Source organism: Elgaria multicarinata, chromosome 11 (assembly GCF_023053635.1).
Source record: "Elgaria multicarinata webbii isolate HBS135686 ecotype San Diego chromosome 11, rElgMul1.1.pri, whole genome shotgun sequence".
NCBI classification, from domain to species: Eukaryota; Metazoa; Chordata; class Lepidosauria; order Squamata; family Anguidae; genus Elgaria; species Elgaria multicarinata.
This window is the reverse complement of record NC_086181.1, coordinates 40,995,821-41,020,395: the sequence shown is the minus strand read 5'-3', so window position 1 is coordinate 41,020,395 and position 24,575 is coordinate 40,995,821. Positions and strand designations below refer to the sequence as shown.

Sequence of the window (24,575 nt, the reverse complement as noted above, 5' to 3'; positions counted from 1 at the left end):
AGATGTAATTGAAGAACTGCATTATAAACGATTGATCCTCGCTTTCACCTCTTTGTTCTGGACATGCTAAGCAGAATTAGCAATGAGTTCTTATATAATCCAGGGCAAGCAAATTAGTTTGCATTTCAGAAATGCTCCTTCTCCAATTATTAATTCCCACCTTTCATTTCCACTCACCAAACTAGGTTTTTGGTGTATGTTTTTTTGGTTGCTTATTTTTTTGTTTTCTACCCTCCCAGCAACAACAGGACTTTGTTGGAGGTTTGTTAGGTTTTTTTGGGTTTTTTGTTTATTTGTTTGTTTTATGGGGGGGGGGAGTTAAGTGGTTTTTTCCTTCCAGGTTGTGAAAAAAGTCCAAACCCCCCCCCTTTTTTTTTTTTTCTCTCTCCAGGTCATTTTAACATCTCTCGTATCAGGGGAAAGATGATAAATCTGCACTTCTGGCACAGTCCATTCCTCTACCTCCCATCCTCTCATATTCTGAAGGTCTTCTGTAGGGTGTGTGTGTGTGTGTGTGTGTGTGTGTGTGTGTGTGTGTGTGACTGATGTGACTAATGGAAGAATGGTGACCTTTTCTTGTTGCCATAGTTCTGTAATTTTGCATTGCTGCTGTTCTTATCTGGTTGAGCTTTTATATTGTATTTTATGTTATGGTTTTATACTGTTCTTTTATACTTTGAATGTTTTAATTTTTGTGAACCGCCCAGAGAGCCCCAGCTATTGGGCGGTATAGAAATGTAATAACTAAATAAATAAATAAAATAAATAACTTCCATGTCCAGTGTTGTATATTTCTCTCTCTTTCCCCCTTCTTTTTCTACAACATTTTTGTCACTAGGTATTGCGATGTCAATGAGGTATTTTGAGGGGGGGGGTCTCTTAGGTTATGTCTGGTTAGTTGCAAGGTATTGTCTTGTCTGTATGATTTGTTCTGCCCCAGTATATTTTATGATCTGCATTTTACCAGATTGTTTCAGGGGAGTGTTTATAGTGTTGTATGGTATAGGGTTTGATGATGATGATGATGATGATGATGATGATGATGATGATGATGATGATTTCAATTCCAGAGTAAATTAAACATGGTTTAGAAAAGGGTCATAAACTAAGGAGGGTGTTTCTATGTAGCAAAGGTGTGTCAGGAGGAGAGTTTTATTGCTTGTCACAAATAATACTGAGTACTTGATGACACTTCTATCCAATCATCAGTAAAGCAATCAGTATGACAAATTAGGATAGCATATTCTGTTTCTTCTACTTTCAATATCCTTGGACATCCCCACAAGTAAGGGATGGGCCCTGGAAACAAGGAATGTGCATTATTAGCAGAATCAAAGTATTGTAGGGAGAGCTTCAGAGCACATACATACACCAGTTCCCCACATCCACTGAGATCTGCTTCCCTACTATATGTTATTCAGATATCTGGGCAATGCTTGGTATATTTTGAAAACATATTCTAAAGTTTGCATCTTTTTTAGCTAGTAGAAAGGCTGTTGTGTTTTCTGATTGTTTTTGCAGTTTAGAAGGCTGCTCCAGCTAAAGCATGATGGGAAGTGGTCTATGGTATATCGCAAGCCTTAAATTTAAAATATTAACTCAATTTTCCATTTATTCTAGCAAAACAATTTACTAATTCAATGAAACTAATTTAATAATTTAATAATTCAATGAAACTAAAAGAAAACAAAAACCAACCTAAAGATGTAGACGTTGCAGACAAATTTATTATTTATCAAATAAATGTTATAAGCATTATTCATGGACCCAAGCAACGCTGGGCATATCTGCTAGTGATATAGTTGTAATATAATAATTGCAATATCAATATGCATGGGTCTGTCCCAAACTATATTTCACATTACTTATTTAATGTATAGTTCACTTTTCCACAGGTGTTTGTGCCCACAGCAGCGCAAATATAATAATAATAATAATAATAATAATAATAATAATAATAATAAGAAGAAGAAGAAGAAGAAGAAGAAGAAGAAGAAGAAATAACCATTAAAACAATTTAACATTTCAAAAACAACCACACTTTGAAAGATTTTTTAAACAAAACAAAACAGTGAATGAACAGCAGACTACTAAAAACTTTGAGGAGTGAAACAAGTAGGCCTTCTGGGTCCTTCCAACCATCTAGAGAGAAGAGGTCTGTTGGATCTAACTGAGGAGGACCTTCCAGAGTTTTGGTGCCACCAAACTTCTAATGGTGGTGGTTCAGAGAGCACTACAAATATGGATCCTAAACACATTTGGTGTTGAAATATAGGGATGGGTGGGTGGTGATCTTGTGGATACAGAGTCCTTTAATAGTTGACTTGTCAGGGAGATATCTCTGACTGATGGGGTTTGGGGTTAGAAGACTTGAGAGTGCACAGGGCTGGAGAACCGGTTGTGATTGCCCAACCTGGAAGCTGATAGATCCAAATGCTTTCCTGACTCCCAATGCCCACCCCAATTTGGAGATTTTTTTCTTGGTATGGCTGCCAAGGAGAAGGGTACTGATACTAAAATAATTAGTCATGTTATCATCAAGGTCAGCAAATCTCTAGGATGATTAGCTATGGACTGCACATCTGGCTTAATCCGTTTTGGTGCCCTCCTCAAAAGAATCAGATTAAGCTATCAACAGCATTTGCAGAATATTCTTATAGCCACAAGGTGGGGCAACAAACAGATTGATGTAAATAGGAAGACCGATCTCCATCGCCAGTGAGAAATGCATCTCATTAATCTATTTGCATTCCCTAATGCCATTTTTTGGATATACAGTTGTAGTAGGTTGTTCTTATAGTACTGAAAACACTACTGTGTTATATTTTCTAGTGCCATTGCTCTGCCATACCACATCTGGGATGTGCTTCCATAGTAATCATTATAAGAACTGTTTCATCCCATCTGTTACCTGGCTCCATCGTCTGCCGTGGTCTGTGCGGCAGCTTCAACTGTCGCCCAGGCCTAAGGCTGGATATAGGCCTATTTCCGGCCTTAGGCCTGAGCGGCAGTTGAAGGCGCTGCACGGACCATGGCGGTGGCAGATGACAGAGCCAGGTAATTGGGGGAGGAGGGGGAAGGGGGCTTACCTGGCTCCACTGTCCGCTGCCAGCCACCACCATGGTCCTTGTGGCTTCAGACAGAGGAGCCAGGTAAGAGGGAGAGGGGGGCTTATTCAGGCCCCATTTTGACTCCCCTCCCCACTTACCTGCTTCCGCCATCCACCATGGAGGCAAGTAAGTGGAAATGGAGGGCAAAATGTTGTCCAAATATCGATCCGGACCTCCGGATCTCACTCCAGATCCATTTCCGGAGTGGATCAGGGGAGGTCCAAATCGCCCTGAACCGGTTCAGGCCTGATCCTGAAGGTCCAGATCGGAATCTGAAGTGGTTCGGGGAGGGCGTGCACAGCCCTAATTTTCAGTCCACATCTCTATAATCTTGCCTTCCTCAGGCTGGTGCCCTCTAGATGTGTTTTATTTATTTATTTATTTATTTATTTAAGGATTTTTATGCCACCATTCAGCCAAAAAAGGCTCTCACAGCGGCTTACAAAAGTCTTTCTTGACAGTCCCTGCCTACAGGCTTACAATCTAAAAGACATGACACAAAAGGAAAGGGGATTGGGAGGGAGGAGGAGGAGGGGGGAAAGGAAAGCAAATTCAGGCACTACAATCTTAGTTGGAAAGTTCAGCAGTTACAGGTGACAGCAGGAGGGAGGGGCCTCTCAGCTGGAGCTGGACCCAGGCACGGTGGAGAGGTGCCTGGCTCCTGCTTCCTCCCTCACTGGTGGCCTCTGCAGTGACAGTTGGTAGCAGGAGGGAGGGGGCTCTCAGCTGGAGCTGGACCCAGGCACGGTGGAGAGGTGCCTGGCTGCTGCTTCCTCCCTCACTGGTGGCCTCTGCAGAGACAGTTGGCAGCAGGAGGGAGGGGGCTCTCAGCTGGAGCTGGACCCAGGCATGGTGGAGAGGTGCCTGGCTGCTGCTTCCTCCCTCACTGGTGGCCTCTGCAGAGACAGTTGGTAGCAGGAGGGAGGGGGCTCTCATCTGGAGCTGGACCCAGGCACGGTGGAGAGGTGCCTGGCTGCTGCTTCCTCCCTCACTGGTGGCCTCTGCAGAGACAGTTGGTAGCAGGAGGGAGGGGGCTCTCATCTGGAGCTGGACCCAGGCACGGTGGAGAGGTGCCTGGCTGCTGCTTCCTCCCTCACTGGTGGCCTCTGCAGAGACAGTGTTGGCCTGGAACTCTCCCCATCCCCAGGGGATGATGGAGATAATGAAAGTTGCAGCACAACACAGTGGAGGAAACCAGGTTAGGGGAGGTTGGCAGGAGGATGGAACATAAATTGCAGTGGTAAGGATGAATGTAGAATATTGAACCAAGCAAGGGACTTCATTTCCTATACATTAAGCCATACTGTGCAATATAATGTGGACAATCATATCCTTTATCACATATTGATATATCCAATTAATCTGTTGGTTGGATCTGTAAGGGAAAGTGTTGTGTTGTGTTGACTGCTTGAGACTGACTTTAGGAATCACAATGGCCACCAAAGACCAGTAAGTCTGGCCTCCCACTTAAGGCAGGCTGCGAGTTCTGCCCAAGGAATGTTGGGAGCTGTAGGCATAAACCTAGGTTTTTATTAATTCTTTTATAAATACTTAAAAAAAACACAAATCATGTTTTTAGATTTTTTCTGATCCAAGCATAAAAGGACCAGTCTGTGAACATTATGAAGGCAGTACCATATGTGGAAATGGGTAAACATTTCAGGACATATGTAACACACGTACGTTCCACTTTATAGGTATAGATAATATATCTCTTCTGGCAGGCCTATCCAGTAGAATTTTAGTATGCTTTTATTATGTTTTTAGGATGTTTTAAAAGTGTTTACTATGTTTTTAATCAGTACTTTATGTATTTTATACTTACTGTTGTTCCCGGCATCAATCCAAATGGAGAGGCGGGTATATATAATAGTTTCTACATTTGTATCCAAGAGCATTGCTATATTTGTAGTGTTTACCTCTTTTATTTATTTATTACATTTTATTCCACCCAATAGCCAAAAGCACTTTTTATCCTCTGTGCAATAAACAAAACATAACAACAAATGAAGAGTCATGATTCGATTCTCCACAAACAGTTTTACTACACAAGAGGAAGCTGTCAACCATCACACATTGTCAATAAGTGGAAGTGCTTTGATGGACATCAAATATTATTTTTGTCTGGGGACTTCAAGGCAGAACAGGCTTTACGTTGTTTCTGGTAAGGGTCTCAGGCCATAGCTAGACCTAAGGTTTATCCCTGGATCATCCAAGGGTCAAACCTGTTCATCTAGGTGACACACAGGGGATCCAGTGCTCAGGCAGGGGTGAACCCTGGATGATCCCAGGATAAACCTTAGGTCTAGCTGTGGCCTCAGAATACTGAAGTGCTGATAGGAGAACCAAAGCAAAGAAGGAACCTCATAAGGAGAGCCATTCTGGATCACATCAAAGGCCTATCTCATCTGGAATTCACTTTGCACAGTGGCCAACCAGATGTCTGTGGAAATTTCAAAGCAGGACATGAATGCAGTGGCCATGTCCTGTTCATCTTCTCTAGAAAGGGCATTGGGCCTCTAATACTATAGGCAATATATACCCATCAAGACTAGTAACCTCCATTTTACAAATTTTCACATCCCTGCCAGTATATTTCTAGAACTACTAGATATGGACTGCACACTTGCCTCTAATAATTCACCCTGGTTTTCAGTCATCCCAAGAAGCTATTAGCTTCAGATACAAAAGCAAATCTCCAAAGTGTATATTCCCATAGGCCCAGTATCTGATAACATTAATAATCATGCCACATCCACAGCAGATGGTTTTGAAACCCAACAAAATGGAAGAATGCTGTGGAGAGACATTGTTATTTAGGTTCCCGAAAAATATAGAAGAACCCTTCTGCATTGGTCCTGGAATGAGAAAGTAAAGGAAGTCTTGAAAGTAGAACGCTTCTTGCCTTTACAAATGCAGCAAGAATATATATGGACAATCAACATCATAGTAAAAAAATTAAAGATCTTGGAGAGAGAGAGAGAGAGAATATTTTTTGACACAAAGTCATAGCCATGTGCCATTTTATATATGGACTTCAACTTTTTATTATTCTTCCCTTCTGTTGAGAGTATACCCTCATACCATACAATCCAAAGTTACAGAGGCCCCAAGCAATGCTGTTTTTGCAGTGGGTTGAGTCAAAGTGATAGCTTGGTCTCTCTGATTGAAAGGGGGTGTCAAACCAACTTCCTCTGTTATCGTGTCACAACAGCAGGGAGGCCCAACATGCTGCAGAGATACATGAGTTGAAAACTTTTTCCCCCTAGAAATGGCAACCATTGCACCATTAAAGCATTTATTTATTTATTTATTTATTTATTTATTTATTTATTACATTTTTATACCACCCAATAGCCAAAGCTCTTTGGGCGGTTAACAAAAATTAAAACCATTAAGAACATAATAAAACATCCAACCATCTAAAAACCCAAATACAAAATACAATATAAAAAGCACAACCAAAATAAAACCACACAGCAGAAATTGAGATAGGATTAAAATACAGAATTTAAACAGCAAAGTTTAAATTTAGGTGTTAAAATACTGAGAAAATAAAAAGGACTTCAGCTGGCGATGAAAAGAATACAGTGTAGGCACCAGGCGGACCTCTCTGGGGAGCTTGTTTCACAGCTGGGGTGCCACAAGAGAGAAATCCTTCCTCCTAGTAGCATGTGGGTATGTGAATTCCCAATCAGGTAAATAACTGATTATATCAGGAGTAACTCCTCCTATGACTCTGAAGCTTTCAGAGTTTCAGTTGGATTTATCAATTACAGCAGTAATAATATGTTCAATTGTCCTGGTTTGCTTTTCTGTATCGGGGGGGGGGGAATAACATTTAGTTCTCATGAATAAGTATTTTAGTGGGCAATTTGAGAATCTCCATATGATCTGGCCCTACAAGTCTTATAATCCCAAACAGTTGCCTGTGTTGTTTAGGAATGAATGAAATCACAGGGCAGAATGTCTGGAGGGAAACAAGTTGCCCACCTCTGAGATAGCAGGTCACTCCCATATGCTCAACATTTTCTTGCTACAGTCAATGGGGCAGAAAGAGAGTAGCAAGAGAAACACTGTGGGGAAACATGAGGATAATATATATATTATATTATTCTTCCTGTGGGGAAGAAGAAGGACCGAGGGGACAGGAGCAGGCAGAGGTAACATCGGGGCCTGCTCCTGCTGGACTCTTCTCCCCCCCACAGGGCAAACTGCCATCTTGGCCCTGTGGGGAAGAAGAAGGACCGAGGGGACAGGAGCAGGCAGAAGTAACATCGGGGCCTGCTCCTGCTGGACTCTCGATCTCTCTCTCTCTTTTTCTCTCTCCTCCCTCCCTCCCTCCCTCCTTGACTCCTTTTCCTTGTGTGTCATGTCTTTATTAGATTGTAAGCCTGAGGGCAGGGACTGTCTTTTTTGCTAAGTGTAAGCCGCTCTGAGAGCCTTTTTTGGCTGAGGAGCAGGGTATAAGTATGATAAATAAATAAATAAATAATATATATATATATATATATATATATATATATATATATATATATTTCTAAAGTAACCACTTTGCTTCACAACCCCTTGCCCTATATTTTCAGAGGGGAGGCAGAAAGACCATGGGAATTCTCAACCCTTTCTCCTTATGAGTTGTTCCCTGCTGTTCAGCTCAGGCCTCAGCAGAATTGTGTAGCATTTAGGCAAAAAGATACAACCCAGTAATCCAGCAGCGGAGGACAAGATGGAGAAGATCTCCACAGCCACCATGTCTTTTCCTCTTGTGGACAGGTAGGTGGGAACAAAGGTGACCCACACACTGCAAAAAACCAACATGCTGAATGTGATAAATTTGGCTTCATTAAAACTATCTGGCAATTTGCGTGCTAGGAAGGCCATGATGAAGCTGGTGATGGCCAAGAGCCACATGTAGCTCAGGACAGAATAAAACATGGTCTCGGACCCTTCATTACATTGCACAATGATTTCTTCAGTTTCTGAGTGCATGTCGACATCAGGGAATGGGGGAGAGGTGGCCAGCCACACAACACAAACGCTTGCTTGAATAATGGAACAGGACATGACGATGGAACAAGCCAGTCTTTTCCCCAGCCATTTCTTCATCCGAGAACCAGGTTTTGTGGCTATGAAGGCTAGAGAAACTATGGTGGTTTTGGCAAGGACAGAAGAAATGGCCACTGAAAAGACGATGCCAAAAGCTGCTTGTCGGATGAGACACGTCACTTCCCCAGGATGGCCAAGGAAGAGCAAAGAGGATAAGAAGCAGAGCAGGAGAGAGATGAGGAGAGTGTAGGTGAGGCCCCGGTTGTTGGCTTTGACTATGGGGCTCTCTTTGTGCTTTAAAAAAGTTCCCAACACTATGGCTGTGATCAAGGAGAAAGAAACAGCAATGGAGGATAAACTTAATCCCAAAGGTTCTTGATACGACAGAAATATTAAGGTTTTGTGGATGCACCCATTGTTGTGTTTGTTTGGATATTGATCCTCCGGGCAGTTGAAGCAGTCATCCGTATCTAATAAAAACAAACAGAAAGAGGTCCTCTGACAGTGCAGGTTCACCACATTGACTGTCCTAAACCATTTGCTCCAATTTCACCATGTACGCAACTCATGTATTTGTATCATTGCAGTTGATCACTTGGAAATAGTCTTCAGACGCAGGGGTGTCAATTAAACTGATACACATTGCAAAAGCTGGAGTGCTACCTCACCTGTCTCATTTGAAATCTTCCCATCTGGGCATGGATCACAATCATAGCAGCAAAACTTCTCCCCTTCCTTCCTTTTCTTCTGATTGCCAGGCTGGCAGCATTCATTGCACACAGAAAGGGGAAGCACCTGCCCATAAGCATGGAAAGAGTTACAATGAGATATGTACGTTGTTATTCTGAAAATTAACCAGGTTTTCACTCATACAGGAAATGTATAAGTGAATGTAACATTGTTACACTAAAATGTAATATTGTTACCAATATAGGAACAGGGGTTGAACTACAGGGCACTGTTCAGGCTCCTGGAGTCTGGAAAAAACTCTTGGGATGCCTGAGAACAGGGTGTCTGAGTGTAAACGTTTGAGGCTTGGCTATAGAATCAAAGTAAAAAGGGGGATCTACACATCGTCGTGAAGGTGCTTGCGTGCACCTGCAGTGCGCCCCGAAACTCATCGTGTAGATCCTGCCCTATCCTGGCCAGAAGAGGCGGAGGAGGAGGAGGCAGCGGCGGCCCCGCATCACCCCTCGCGGGGACGGGGTGAAAAGTTTCCAGGCTCAGCGGCTTCACTGGGGAATCTGGCCACGTCCTTGCCGCCGCCGCCGCCCACCTCCCCGCCGGCCTCCTGCTGCCGGCGAAAGAGTCACCCGGGTCGGAGAGCTCAGTGGAAGAAGGCGGGGCAGTGCAAGCGCCTTCACAACGATGTGTAGATCCCCCCAAGGTCAAGCCTTAGACACCTCAGGATTTTCTGTTGGGAGGACAGTATCCCTGAGAGGAGAAGTTTCATTTCTCCAGTTAAGTTTCATTCCCTGGTTAAGTTTCCCTGGTTAAAGCCCTGGTTAGGGCTTTCTCCGCTGTGGCACCCCAGTTGTGGAATGAGCTCCCCAGAGAGGTCCGCCTGGTGCCTACACTGTACTCTTTTCGTCGCCAACTGAAAACCTTTTTATTCTCTCAGTATTTTAACACTTAATTTTAACTTAAATTTAAGTGTTACTGTTCTAACTCTGTATTTTAATCTTATATCAATTTTGCTGTGTGGTTTTATCCTGGTTGTGCTTTTTATACTGTATTTTGTATTTGTGCATTTAACCTGTTCGTTGTTTTATTATGGTTTTAATTTTTGTGAACCGCCCAGAGAGCTTTGGCTATTGGGCGGTATAAAAATGTAATAAATAAATAAATAAATAAATAAATAAACAAGGTTTCACTTAAGTTTCATTTCTTCAAAGTGGGAACAGTACTTTCTGTTTGGGAGGAACAGGCCAGCCCTTTAAAAGCGAGAAAGCCAGCCAGAGGAGAGCCAGAGAAAAACCAGACCAGAAGGAAGGAAGGAAGGAAGGAAGGAAGGAAGGAAGGAAGGAGCAGAACTACCCAGACTAAAGAAGTGTATGTGAGCTTAGGGTAAAACTACTTGTACTTTTGCAACTTTTATTTTCTTTTAATGCCCTTTGTATGCCCTGGTCCATGAAAAATTCAGACCACTCTGTTCTCCCTCCCCTTCCTATGTCCTTTCCACTGCCTCCAAGTTCATTTCTTTATTATTCCCAGCTGCTTCCATTAAACAGCTTTAAAAAACTTCTGCATGTCTTTTAGATACCTTTTACATACTGTGGGTTTTGGCTTCTAGGGATGCGATGTGGAAACCAACAACATTAAGACACCATAAATGTTAAATAAGAAACAGAGAATTTTACTAATAATGTAGTGTTTGTATTAGGAAAGAGGTTCTAACATCTGCAAGTTTAGGACACACATCAACATAACAAAAACATAAATGCAGAAAGGTAAGAAAATAACCAGGATGAAGCATCTGAAGCTAGCCCTAAGTCCCTTCCCCCCCCCCAAGTTCTTACTAGCAGAATTTTACTCTCGCAGTTGTCAGCTTCTTGCATCTTACTCAGGGCCCCATCAATTCTGGAAGCACTACATTTATTTTAATTCTGGTAAATTATCATGGTCCTAGCAATGGAACTTCAATGCAACTAAATGACCCATCTGGGGAAGGGAGTTCTTTTCAAGAATATCACCACATCCATACCTGGTTAAACCCTCTGTGCCAGAGAATCATATCACCATTAATGATGAATTCTTCTCCTTCAGGAGCATTGGGATCAACTTTTCCAACTTTCACTTTCTGGAAGGAGGCATTGGGGAAGGTGACCAAATTAATGATGTCAAATCCACCTTCGGTTTCCCTTCGATCATTAAAGGACACCATTTCTCCAGCTGAGTTGTTGAATGAGATCCATTGAAGAAATTGATGAAGCTAATCGAAAGAGAAAAAAGGAAAAAGGGAATTGAAAAAGAGGACGAGAATGGGAGAAAACGACTTATCAGAAATTTGATCTTTCCTTATTGATACTATTTACATAATTGCATGTGACAAACAAGAACAACCAGACTTTCTTTCTTTCTTTCTTTCTTTCTTTCTTTCTTTCTTTCTTTCTTTTGATTGTATTACAATGGGAAAAACGGTCAATCAAGGTACCTTAAAGTCATGAATAAAATTTGTGCAAATTAAGGCCAAGACAATAAGACCAATAACAATAGAAAACATCTCTAGGATTTGGGTAAAACTCATGTTTTGACTCACAAACACAAGCCAGGCCCCAAACTGGCTTCTTTAAACAGGACCAGGACAATGTGGGGGTATCATCATGATCATCACCATCATCATCATCATCATCCTGCAAAGCAGCAGTATTTTCAGATCCCTAAAAGGGTATCTGGCAGCAGCCACAGGAACCTGATACGAAGCGCAATGCTAACACTTACTTCGATTTATCTGTGTCCTCTCACAGCAGGGCAGGGCTGGTATGAAGGAATATCATACCCAGAAAATGTTGTCAGTGAATATGACGAACAACTTCAATTGTGGAGGAAATAAGGATTTATGAGAATTCCACTCCTGTTCACAAACCATGTGAACATGTCCCAATGACAATTCTGAACATGAATGTGAGCAGGAACACAATTCTCTGGAAATGTTTGCAATTTCCCAAGATTTTGTTCACTTTCAAAATTGTTGAACAAACACTTCTCTCTCTCTCTCTCTCTCTCAGCTTCATTTTCAAGCTTTAGCCATGGGGTGGGTGGGGGTGGGGTGAGTTGAGATTTGCACATCCAGGAATGCAAATGAGGTCGACCTAGGTTCAATCAGGATTTTGGACAATGTCAACTGACTCAATCATCACATCTTCCCTCATTGCTAGATGAGAATACTGGCTGTAGCCTGAGCTTGTACTACTCCATTCACTAAAAGAAAATGATTTTGTGGTGGATACATTACCTGCCAAGGCTGCAGAGACTGAAGATCAACAGCCCTACCACTCCTGTTTGCTCTGCGATGGGCTCTAGATGAGAACAGAGCATGCAACGCATGGGCTAGAGCATAGACAGCATTATAGACACTGTAGCTGTGGCCAGTCATGCCCATTTCAAATTGAGGTGCAGGAAGACTCTCCAGACGCTCTTCTCCTGTACATGATTCATTGACATCCATTGCCACTCCCAGAACTGGAAATGAACAGTCAAATGCTTGCTCCCAGAAGTCTTTGCGAAAACCATTGGCTTGAGTCCAGTGATATTTTTTGATACTAACAAATTCTTTGAACCCTGAAAGAACTTCTGAGTGAATTGTAAAGGAAATGGCACCATGGAACAACTGAAAATTCCAACCTCTTTGAAAGCCCTTAAACGTGAAATCAATCTGGGTTGTGGTAATCCACACCTTTCTAAATAATCCATTTTCCTCCTTTCCAGGACCTTGTAGAAACATAAGCGTCTGTAGCCATGTAATTGCCAGTGAATCTCCATAAACTATAAATGTAATGACTTTATTATATGTGAATGTTTCATAAATTTGTGAGAGACTACCAAAAACTTCATGCACGGCATCCAATCTGGGTAATTGTGGGATTGTTTGTGTGAAGGCTGAGCAGATTCCGTTTTTGGAAAGTAATGGCTCCAGAACCTGCAAAAAATGTTCTCCGCTGTCATTATCAGCAATAAGGATCCCAACCCATGTCCATCCAAAATACTGGAGCAACCGGATAATCCCAGTGTACTGACTGTCTTCATTTGGGACCATGCGGTAAAGTGAATGGATTTGTATCATTTCACTCTCTTCTGGGGTACTTGAGCTATATGTGAGCTAAATGGAAATTAGATGTTTTAGTGATGGATTTGGATATCTTTATATGCATGCTTGTTTATGCATTTAATATTCCTTAAAATGCCCCTCGACATGGTCTAGAGAAAGATGTCTCAGCACCCTTGCTCAAGCTAAACATAGATGTGATTGTCCTCCATCCTCCACCACCAACACCACCACAGATCCTACCTGTGGCATTTTGTAGAAACTTAAAATGTCGGCCATACAAGAAGACGTATCAAAGCCAAGTCCTCCAATGATGCCTATGAGTTTTTTCTGGGTGTCACATTTGTAGTTGGGGACAAATCGATGTGATTTGAACAGCAGTTCTAGAGTGGTACGATACGTCATCTGTGCATTGCTATAGCTGTCAAGGATGTGAAATCCAAGTGTGATATTGGGCAACAACTGGAGATTCACATTGATCTCATTCACAGCAAATGCCAAGGCTAGGATGTGCTGGTAAAATTTTGTTGTCACACTGCAAATAGAGTGAATTCCTTTTAACTAGTTTAGTTAGTTAGACTATTCTTTTCTTTGTTACAGATTTTTCTGAGCTAGTAAACACTTCACTCTTTAGCCCAAACGATGCATCAGGATACCATCAGTTTTGTTGCTCCCAGTAATTTCACATGTCTGTTATTATCTCTTAGGGGCCACTTTCCCCCCAGTTTGATCATGCCGCTTCTCCTGCACACAGCAGGAATTGGTGTCCAATTCCAACTCTAAAAATAAATTGGACTTAGTGGGGTGGGTTTTTTGTCATGCAAGGAAGGCTAGAAGGAGGTGTGAGGCAAATGGGATGCAGACAATGTCATGAAAGGAACCCATGAAAACCCATGAGTGTCCTGTAATGAGCATTCAATAAAACAGTCATCTGATGGAGCCTTGGGGAAATAGCTAGAAAACGCATGGGCTAGAGCATAGACAGCATTATAGACACTGTAGCTGTGGCCAGTCATGCCCATTTCAAACTGAGGTGCAGGAAGACTCTTCAGACGCCCCTCTCCTGTACATGTTTCATTGACATCCATTGCCACTCCCAGAACTGGAAATGAACAGGAGAAAATGTTTTGTCTCACTCTCAGCTTCTTAGTTTTGGTTATTTGTCCTTCAATTTTTCATTGAGGAACCTCCCCCGCCCCATTCTGTATTAACAAAGGCAAGAAACATGTTCCTGTATCACTACTTCATATGCCCAAGCTTCATATGCCCAAAACTCATTCGCCCAAGCTTTGTGGGTGAAGTATAAAACAATAATATCATCATTACTACTTTCTCCTCTGCATCTTCATGTCTTTATCATGTGTGTCTGCACAGCTTCTTGCCTAAGCAGGAGTGGAAATAAGCTGAAGGAGATATTTGTGAAAATACAATACCTCCCATTTATTATTCATTGATTATTATTATTATTTTTACTAAATTTCAGTTTGCCTCCCACTATCCTTTCTATGCTACTTTGGGGAAATGTAGTCCTAAAAAGCAGTTTAAGTGATATATATTGAGATATATATATATATATATATATATATATATATATATATATACACACACACACACACACACACAAAATCATAGAATAGCAGAGTTGGAAGGGACCTACAAGGCCATCGAGTCCAACCCCCTGCTCAATGCAGGAATCCACCCTAAAGCATCCCTGACAGATGGTTGTCCAGCTGCCTCTTGAATGCCTCTAGTGTGGGAGAGCCCACAACCTCCCTAGGTAACTGATTCCATTGTTGTACTGCTCTAGCAGTCAGGAAGTTTTTCCTGATGTCCAGCTGGAATCCGGCTTCCTTTAACTTCCTTTTACACACATATATTCAAATAAATATTTTGAGAGGGTTCCTTTTTTTTTAGAGTTATGCACAAATGGCCTCTCGGATTTCTACAGCCAACATTTGGGCAAATAAATTACAGGGGTGGGGTGGGATATTTATTTATCTATTTATTTATCCACTCTATTTATCCAGAGGAGGAACAAATTCTCCAACCATTTATTGTGGTGAAGGACTCATCATTACTAGGGCTGTGCTCCGCTCAGTTTCAGATTCCCAAATATGGAGTGGAGCAACCCAATCAGATCCGGATGGGGTCTAGAAACCTCTGGATCAAAGCAAAGTGGTTTGCTTTACTTTGGATCACTTCACCTCCATCTGGAGCTCCAGTTGCCATTTTGAACTTTTTTCCCATTGAATTGTATTGGGTAAAAAAATGCCTATAACTTCCTTATTTTTAAAGATAGAGCCCTGAAAATTAATGAGCTTAGAGATTGCTCATTGAGGGTCATTTGTGTAGATTTTCAGAAATATCCATTCAGTGGTTGGGTTGCAATGATTTTTTTTAATTGGTAAAAGCGGGAGGGGGGAAATAAGCCTTTTTTGGCATTGATAGACAGCCTCATCTCCCAATCATGCTTATAAGTGATCACCCCATGTGAAGCATCCTCCAATACCAATGTTGGAGTGTGGGACTAAGCCAGAGGCATACAGAGAAACTTTTCTTTCCCTGTCTTTTTGGGGTAGGACTTTGGTCAGTGAGGAGTGTATTTTTCTGGAGCTGTGTTTGGAGGAGTTAGTTGGGAATATTTTAAAAAATTCCCCCCAAATCAGGGCATGATCTGATTTCCTTCAACATTGCCATGCCTAAAATCCTATGTGGAAGCTATCATGGTGCCCAGTTACATGTGTGTATCTTGAAAAATGACAGAGATAACTGCATTTCTGTAAATGGGGGTGGGGGAATCTTCTTTAAAATTCCCCCCCAAAAAATCAGGGGGATGATCCCATTTCCTTCAAAGTGGCCATGACTAAAGATCTAAGAAGCTATCATAGTGCCCATTTTCATGTTTCTAACTTGAAAAGAAAAAAGTTATAGGTGTTTTACATTTGCAATGGAAGTCTGGGGGGGGGGGGGGAACTGAGCTCCAGATCTGGATCCAGAACTGCAAAGGAGCGGATACAGATCGATCCAAAGCTAAGCAGACTTGATCCGGAAGTTGCAGATCAGAATCCAGAGCAGATTGGGGTGTCCATGCACAGCCCTAATCATTACAGTGGCAGTAGAACAGCTCTTTCTTTTTTCTATTAAATCTCAACAACTACAGGTACGCAGAACAAAGGTGTGGGTGGGCTTGTCTGAGCAGAGGACGTACACATCTAATGTCATGCCATTTAAAGCAAAACTACCACCACTCTCCCCACCCTCATGTTGCATTCCAAACTGGAAAGTGTTCTCGTTACGGGAGAACAAAGTCTCTATTTGTTGCAAGGATAGAGAAGTGATTGGGTTGGGTAGGGAAACAATTACTTACTCTAGAATTCTAATCTGCGTCTTGGAAGGATCGCCTTCATATAATCTTTCATCAAGAGAGAAAGTGAGATGAGAGGAAATCCCACCAATGAGGAGGCCACCTGGCTGATACCACGCATGTGGAACAGGGATGGGACCATTCATGGTGGAGCATTGTGTGGCATCTACTTTGAAGGGCTTGTTCAGCAGAAGAAGCTGGCACAGAAGCCACATCCTGGTGGCAGATTTGGTCTCTAGGCACAGATCTTCCTTTGACCATCCGGAAGAACAACGTGACTAAACTGGATATCTTGACTTTTGGCTGAGATGGCAAAAACTCCAAGTATGGATGTTATGGGGGGGGAAGGGGGTATTGCATCATAAAAGACAGAGTCCTGACTATCTCTTGTCAATATTTCAGTGCTCAATGCCACAGGAGGTCATATATAAATGCTGTCAGGCTTCCATATTGACTACTTTATGCTGCCGCCTGGAAATCTTTGTAGCTTTGTCCCCAGGCAAGTAAATTATAGTGATTTGAAAAAATAACAAGAGGAGATAATTCATTATTCAGCTTTTGGGTCCTGAGTGGCTCATTCAGCAGGAAACATTTTAGACTTCTTCCTTTGTTACCTTTTTTCCCCTCCCCCAGATCTGCCTTCAGCTCTCCTTTGCTCTCTGGGAGTGCAATCATAGAATGATAGAGTTGGAAGGGACCTCAGAGATCATCTAGTCCTTGTTGGTTGACAGATGATTAAAAGATTCCAAGAGAGAGAAAACAGCAGCAAGAATGTTAAGGTCAGTTTGAACAGGGACACAGTGCAACACTTAATCCTGAAATCCTGATCACTGTCATGGCCCACATATTTAAATTCGGAAGAAGGATTTCCTTTAAAAAAAATGATGGCATTCATTAGGTAGTGGCTGAAGGGGAGATGAAAGTCTCCTTCAAGATGTTTCAAACATCCCCTTACCCACTGAAGTTTTCATGATTCTGCTTTATATGGATTGCCAAAGATTTTCAATTTGCTGAGTTCCATCAAGCTAGAGTTCTTCATTTGGCAGGCTAGTCAACTAGAAATCACTGATTTATACATCTTAGATAAAAAGTACACCTTAGATAAAGAGGACACTTTGACAAAGATCGGTAGTAATAATAATTTGTAGAGCTTTAGCAATTAGGTAGTACAGAAATGTCATAAATAAACAAATAAATAAATAAATAAATAAATAAATAAATAGTAAATGGAAAAAAAGTTTTCATGCATTTTCCTTAATGGACAAGACAAGGACATTATTCATGGATGCAATGTGATGTTATGCACCTTTGGGCATTCCAGATTTAAAACAACATTGTATCAGTAATTAATAGTGCCATTTTCTGTAATAGGCAAATGCTGATGATTATTATTTTAACCTTTGAACATGTGCTGCCCAGAGAGCTTCAGTGAATGGGCAGTAATATGTATATCTCTACCTATAAAGTGGGAATTGTGTGTGTGTGTATCATGTATGTTCAGAAATGTTTACCCGCTTCCAGATGAGTTAGAAATTTGAAATTTGACACGGTAATATGTCTGGCTGTACAATGTACCAGAAAATCTAAGAACATGAATTTTGGGGTTTTAGGTCCTAGTATGCCTTGGGTGGGAGGCTAGACTTATCAGCCTTTGGTGACCATGGTGATTCTCAAGAAATCAACCCAATTCAACATAAAATGAAACAACCTACATAAGTGGTCTGCATCCATTTGTGGTGACTCCTCCCACCTGCCATGTGTGGTTTTAAAATCATAACTAGATGCAACAGCATGACTTTGAGAGGCTGAACTCTGGACATGCTCAAAGGCACCCCATCCTGATATCGCTCAGAAACTGGGGGAAGCACATGCACAGCTTTCCCCCATAAGAGGGAGGGAGGAAGAGGAAGCACTCTGTACATGCCCAGAAATAGGTCCAACGAAGGGAGCAAGTAGGTGGGCCAGTATAGGCTCCTGATGGAGCACTTGGTGGGCAAGACGTGCAGGCTGGGGCAGTCCTAGCGAGACTTGGCTGGAGCTGGGCATGTCCACTGACAGCTGCTTACTTCCCCTCCTTCACAATACTACTCCTCAATCCTCTATCCAAGAGCAGAATTGGAAATGAGAGGAGGGAAGCATCTCTCAGAGGATGTGGGTACCTGTGGTCTGCCAAAGGCATGCTGGGAGGTATAGCACTGGCATTATTATTGCTGTTATTGTTATTGTTATTTATAACATTTCTATATTTCCTCATATTGAGGATAATCTTTACACAGGCAAGACTAAATGTTCTCCCTTTAGCAGTTTAGCTAGGACGATATAAGAGATTACCAATTAAAGATAGAGTATGTGGATGTAACGCAGTCTCTATCGAAGACTTAATTCATGTTTTGCTTGAATGTCCTATGTATAATTATCTTAGAAATATATACATTTCTCCTTTGCTAATATCGCTCCTTTGCTAATATCGCTAATATCGCATCCTCATCACATGCTAAAGTTTGTCATTTGTTATCAGATGCAAAAAAAAATTGTTTCTTTTAGAGTGTCGAAATTTTTAGCTAAGTCTATGCAGATACGTTCTACACAATGCCTGAAGGGTTTGGGTAGTGACCCCTTTTATGATGCTCAATTAATTTTATTGAAAACTGTTCTCTTTTATAACTTGTGTATAATGGCTAACTGCTTGTAACACAATAAATTGACTGACTAGCAATATTTCCTCATAACCAAACCTCTCTGAGCAGTTTACAAAACCCTCTATATTAATTAATTGGCATGGGGAGAGTTTTAACATCCATTCTGTGAAGTCCTTGAGCTGTTAGCAAAGTGGCCACATAGGAAAAGCAGGATAATGAGCTCAGCTTCCACAAACCTGAAGAACAAAAGTTATATCAAGGTCCTTTCTGAGGCCACAGCTAGACCCAAGGTTTATCCTGGGATCATCCAGGGTTCGCCCCTGCCTGAGCACTGGATCCCCTGTGTGTCACCTAGATGAACAGGTTTGACCCCTGGACGATCCAGGGATAAACCTTAGGTCTAGCTATGGCCTGAGTTTCCATTGTCTCAGGGATATATGTGTGAATGCTGCCATCAAGGTAAGAGGGAACCTCAGTTATTGACTCTGAATAGTGAAAGAATTTTAGCCTCTAGTTGTCACTAAGGATGTCAGAGCAATCTATCCATGGGACAAAACCAGGCAGGCTTTAGGCAGCTCACCTCCCTGGACTTTGTCTTGTTCTTTACCAATGAGCTGGACCAGCTTGCAAATTTCTGGTTGTATTTTGCGTGTATGTGTATGGGTGGGTTCTTTTTGTTTTTGTTTTGTTTAAAGCAATTTGCACACATCAAACAAATTTCAAACTTAATTTGCACACATTTAGCTGTAATTTGTGCAAACTGAGGCTGTAATTTGTGTAATTTCAGCAAATTATGGCTGAAGTTTGTGCAAATTTTTACACAAATTGCTTTACAAAAATTATACAGATACAGACCTAGATATAAATATAGATAGAAATTAGTGAGCTGACCCAACTCAAAACAACATTTCAATACAACTACATAAGTTAGGCTAGTCGGTCTGACTGATAGTTCTACCTACTTTGAAATGTTCTAACAGAGATGGGGCCTGTTTCGACAACACAGTGTGGCCTTAGCTAGACCTAAGGTTTATCCCGGGATCATCCCAGGGTCATCCCTGCCTGCTCCCAGGATACTCTGTTTGTCATTTACATGAACAGGGATGATCCCGGGATAAACCTTAGGTCTAGATAAGGCCTAAGCCATTCTTAGGCCACTAACCCATTTGCAGCAAATTATTAGTAAGCATGTTTAAACAGTGGTTATGTACCCTCCTTTAAAAGGGTTGGGTAAATTCCTGGAGGAGAAGGCTATCAACGGCTATTAGCCCTGATGGTTATCTGCTACCTCCAGTATCCGAGGCAGTAAGCCTGTGTGCACCAGTTGCTGGGGAACATGGGTGGGAGGGTGCTGTTGCACCATGGCTTGCTTGTTCATCCCTGGCCAATGGCTGGTTGGCCACTGTGTGAACAGAGTGCTGGACTAGATGGACTCTTGGTCTGATCCAGCATGGTACTGCTTATGTTCTTATAGTAAGGAACGGTTCACAAGACATGTTAAGTTATTTTTCACGTGACACACGAAGCCATAATGTTTCGCTCAAAATGCTTAGTGTGTTGTCTGAACAGGGTCAATGTGTGGTTTTTGTTTGTTTTTTATTTATTTTTATTTTTTAATGTTTTTATGTGACATTTTGGATTTTCTGTTTTATAAATGTTTTACCCGTGCATATTTTGGATTTGGATTTTTTAATGTTCCAAACCACTTTGAGATGTCTTTTTAGATATAGTCGACCAGTCTATAAACTTACTGAAGAAATCAATAGTTAGTGATTCTACCTTGTAAGTATAGGGATGGAGGATCTAGGTCATGCATTGGCTAGAGCTTGACCAACTCCCACTGAACATGAAGGTCTGAAGAAGTTTTGTAACTGCATGTGGCTCAGCAAAGACAGGTTTCCCCAGGTTCCTGGTCACAGCGTTGAGCTGAACATGTCTACAATCCATTTACAGGAGTGTAGACAATTACATTCCTGCTCAATGTGGGAATGTCAAGGGTAGAGGGATCAACAACGGCAGTGTACACAGCCCCACAGTTTCTTCATATTTACAATCTAGAGTGCCACAATAGGTTTGGATACAGATTGAATGTGTGTTGAATGTAATGGTAGAATAGACTCCTTAAATAGACTCCTTAAATAGACTCCTGGTGAATCCAGTCAGAATAGAAGAAAAAGGGAGATGTGTACTCTGGTACTAAGTAAGGTTTAAAATATTTAATAATGATTTCTTCAACAAAAAATGATATGTAAATTCAAATAAGACAGATTAACGCGTACACAGCTCAACATTTCGGGCCCTTAGGTCCTTCATCAGGAGCTGCAAACAAATCATCCAATCTATCAGAAAACATCTCTTTAAAATAGATATACCTTTTAAATATTATCTTCAATATACAACAGAAACAAAGAACCACACTCATACAAGCAACACTCATACACTCATTCAGCGATCAGTTTTTAATCGACCTATCTTTCTCAAAGGATTCCACTGCCATGAACCCAGGGAGCCTATAATATAACTCCAATACTTTTAATGTGCTGTGTAAGCTTACGTACAACCATAACTCCCCGGCCCATAGGTTATCTACTCGCCAAACAAAAAAAGCTCCCCTTAATAAATAGTTCTTAGCTGTCAGTTTCTCCTAGTTCTCTGCTCTCCCACAGACACATACATATCAAAGACTGACCTGTATCGTCGTCAATATTCGTTTATCTAAAAAAATGTAGAATCTCTTTTTCTGTATTATCCTCAGGAGGACTGTTTAAACTGTAAAAGATACTAACTATGTAACTCAGGGATAAACGGCTACTATTTATCTTAGATAAGGGCATGGGCTGACTAGCCAGAATGTCAAATAGGGCAGTGATCCTGTTATCACTCATGTTAAGTCCCTAAGTTCTCAATACTCCTTAATTACATTCTAAATTAGACTTTCGACACATATACATGCAGTTATACCATAAATTTTGTCCTAATCCATGTGGAACAATGATGGTAGCATGCAGCCATCATGATGTGTAGCCATTGATAAGCCAATGAGATAGGCTGCAGCTACATCCGGAATACAGAGGAGATCTCATCATAGAGAAGAGCTTCCCAAGCAACCAAATAATCTCCTCCAGGATGCACAGGACAAGCTGTTAAGTCATTGTGCAAGATAATTCCATCTTCTTCTCTGTCTCCAGGATTCTCTTTGTTTCTCTTGCTCTCTCAACATCAGGGTCATCCCCAAGACATTGCCAGAGGCAGAGCAATAAGTGTCCCCTACCATGACAAGACGCTCGCCTTCCACACAAAGTCTATTCTGTCTCCCTAAATGAAACTCCCACACTAGAGGCCTTCAAGAGGCAGCTGGACAACCATCTGTCAGGGATGCTTTAGGGTGGATTCCTGCATTGAGCAGGGGGTTGGACTCGATGGCCCTGTAGGCCCCTTCCAACTCTGCTATTCTATAATTCTATAAAACAATACCAAGTAAAATGAAGAACAATTTGCTGCTCAGCTCATTCACGAAACCATAAATAGCTGCTTGAGGCAGCTGCCTCCTTCTGCCTAATGGTAGGGATCCTTGCAGCTCAAATGTATAGAGCAAAATTTCTGACCTTGTATGGATGATTTGTTTTGGTATTGTTTTTATTGTGCTTGTTGTAACCATAGGTTGGAACAATAAAGCTTTGTTACTACTACTACATGGATACTTAAAGCTCACCTTCTGAGGCATTTATTTTGTTTTATTTTTATTTTAAAAACTATTTAAAATGATTTTAAATAATAATAATTATTTGCTCCCAGACTGTGGACTGCCCTGCCGGAAGAGACTCATCAACTTGACAGTCTATAAGCATTCAAGAAAGCTATCAAGACTGATCTCTTCCGGCAGACCTATCCAGGGTTTTTTGGGTTTTTTAGGATGTTTTGGAATGTTTTTGGGATGTTTTAACAAATTCAGTTTTATGTATTTTATATTTATTGTTGCCCTTCCTCGATCAAATGGAGGGGTGTGTAAGAAATAATTTTATTATTATTTTATATTATTATTATTTATGCTTAATTTGGGAGTCCTCTATGCATATAGAAAGCACAACCTTATTATTTTGATCACCCCCCCAAAAATGCATTTTTTCAGAAGTTCGTGATGTGTTTAAGACACATCATGAACTTTCAAAATTTTGAGTTATCCAAAACTCAAAATTTATCCACAACCCCTTTTTACCCACATTTTTGTTTGTTTGTTTGTTTTGTCTGCTCACATGTCCAATTGTGTTGGTTTTTTTATTGCAGGAATCAAGGAAGGATGGAAATGGCCAACATTACATTTGTCACTGAGTTTATTCTTCTGGGACTTCCTGAATTTCATGGTCTGAAGACGGCCTTTTATACCATGCTTCTACTGATGTATCTTCTATCCCTGATAGGACACAGTTTAATAATCACAGTGGTTTTCATAGAACCCAAACTTCATACTCCAATGTACTTTTTCCTCATCAATTTCTCCATGGCAGAAATCTGTTCCACAACAGCAGAAGTACCAAAGATGTTGACAAATATCTTCTCAGGACAAAAATCCATCTGCTTTGCATGTTGCATGGCACAGCTTTTCATGGTCTTTGCAATGGGAGCTGTTGAATTCATCACCCTCTCCATCATGTCTTTTGACCGCTATGTAGCCATTTGCAAACCTTTGCTATATAAAACCATCATGACCAATAGGTTCTGTGTCCATCTGGCCTTCCTGGCTTGGGTCGGTGGATTTGTCATCATCTTCTCTCAGTCAGTTGTTGTGTGGAATTACCCATATTGTGGACACAACGTCATTGACCACTTCTTCTGTGATATTGGTCCTCTTTTGAAATTGGCCTGTGCTGATACAACTTTGATGGAACTTATAGGTCTCATCTATGGGGCTACTTTCATGTGGGGTTCCTTTGGGCTTTCACTGATTTCATATATCTACATTATAGCCACCATAATTCAGATCCCTTGTGCTTCTGGGCGATCGAAGGCATTTTTCACCTGTGCCTCCCATCTCACAGTTGTTATCATCTTCTACATGGCAGATATGTTTATGTACTTGCAACCTTCAACCCATGGTGACACAAGAGTCAACAAGGTTGTATCTCTCGTGCGCACAAGTTTCATCCCTATGTTAAACCCTTTCATCTACACAATACGGAATAAAGAGTTCAAAGTAGCCATTCAGAAAGCAGTGAGACGAAAGCTACTTTTCTAGCCCTTCCCACAATATTTTGGGCTAAATAGTGGCTTTACACCTCCCAAATGTTTAGTTGATTACATCTAATATAATGAGCCATTTTCTTCCTTGGACAATTTAATCTTAGTCGTACTTTGGAAAAAGAAGGGGGACTTAAAATGAGATCAGGGGGTGGAGGAGAAAAAACAGTGGTATTTAATTCCAAATAATAATAATAATAATAATAATAATAACAACAACAACAACAACAACAACAACAACAACAACAACAATTTCTTACCCGCCTCTCCATTTGATCGAGGTGGGGAAAAACAGTAAATATAAAATACATAAAACTGAATTAAGAATATAATATACATTGTTAAAACATCCTTAAAACATCCTTAAAACATCCTAAAATCTCCCTGGATAGGCCTGTTGGAAGAGATCAGTCTTG

The 24,575-nt window shown here is 41.2% G+C and overlaps 2 protein-coding genes across 2 annotated transcripts; one reads left to right on the top strand and one right to left on the bottom strand.

Annotated features, from left to right (window-relative positions):
• Positions 1-7,724: 7,724 nt before the first annotated feature.
• On the bottom strand, positions 7,725-16,431 carry LOC134405882 (vomeronasal type-2 receptor 26-like). The gene is made up of 6 exons (XM_063137138.1): positions 16,289-16,431; positions 13,165-13,456; positions 10,861-11,088; positions 10,420-10,445; positions 8,825-9,000; positions 7,725-8,626 (listed from the first exon to the last, which is right to left on the bottom strand). The coding sequence occupies exons 1-6, from the start codon at positions 16,429-16,431 to the stop codon at positions 7,725-7,727; spliced, it is 1,767 nt and encodes a 588-aa protein (XP_062993208.1).
• Positions 16,432-23,227: 6,796 nt separating this feature from the next.
• Positions 23,228-24,157, top strand: LOC134405881 (olfactory receptor 6X1-like). The gene has a single exon (XM_063137137.1). It carries the CDS (start codon positions 23,228-23,230, stop codon positions 24,155-24,157), a length of 930 nt encoding a protein of 309 aa, XP_062993207.1.
• The last annotated feature ends 418 nt before the right edge of the window (positions 24,158-24,575 follow it).

Bases quoted from the DNA above. Each gene is read 5' to 3' on its own strand.
- LOC134405882 (XM_063137138.1), bottom strand. From the start codon at position 16,431: ATGAATGGTCCCATCCCTGTTCCACATGCGTGGTATCAGCCAGGTGGC. The intron at 13,457-16,288 runs GTAAGTAATTGT...CTCTATTTGCAG, and splicing joins ACGCAGATTAGAATTCTAGA to TGTGACAACAAAATTTTACC. The intron at 10,446-10,860 runs GTATGGATGTGG...TCGCATCCCTAG, and splicing joins GGCACAGAGGGTTTAACCAG to AAGCCAAAACCCACAGTATG.
- LOC134405881 (XM_063137137.1), top strand. From the start codon at position 23,228: ATGGCCAACATTACATTTGTCACTGAGTTTATTCTTCTGGGACTTCCT.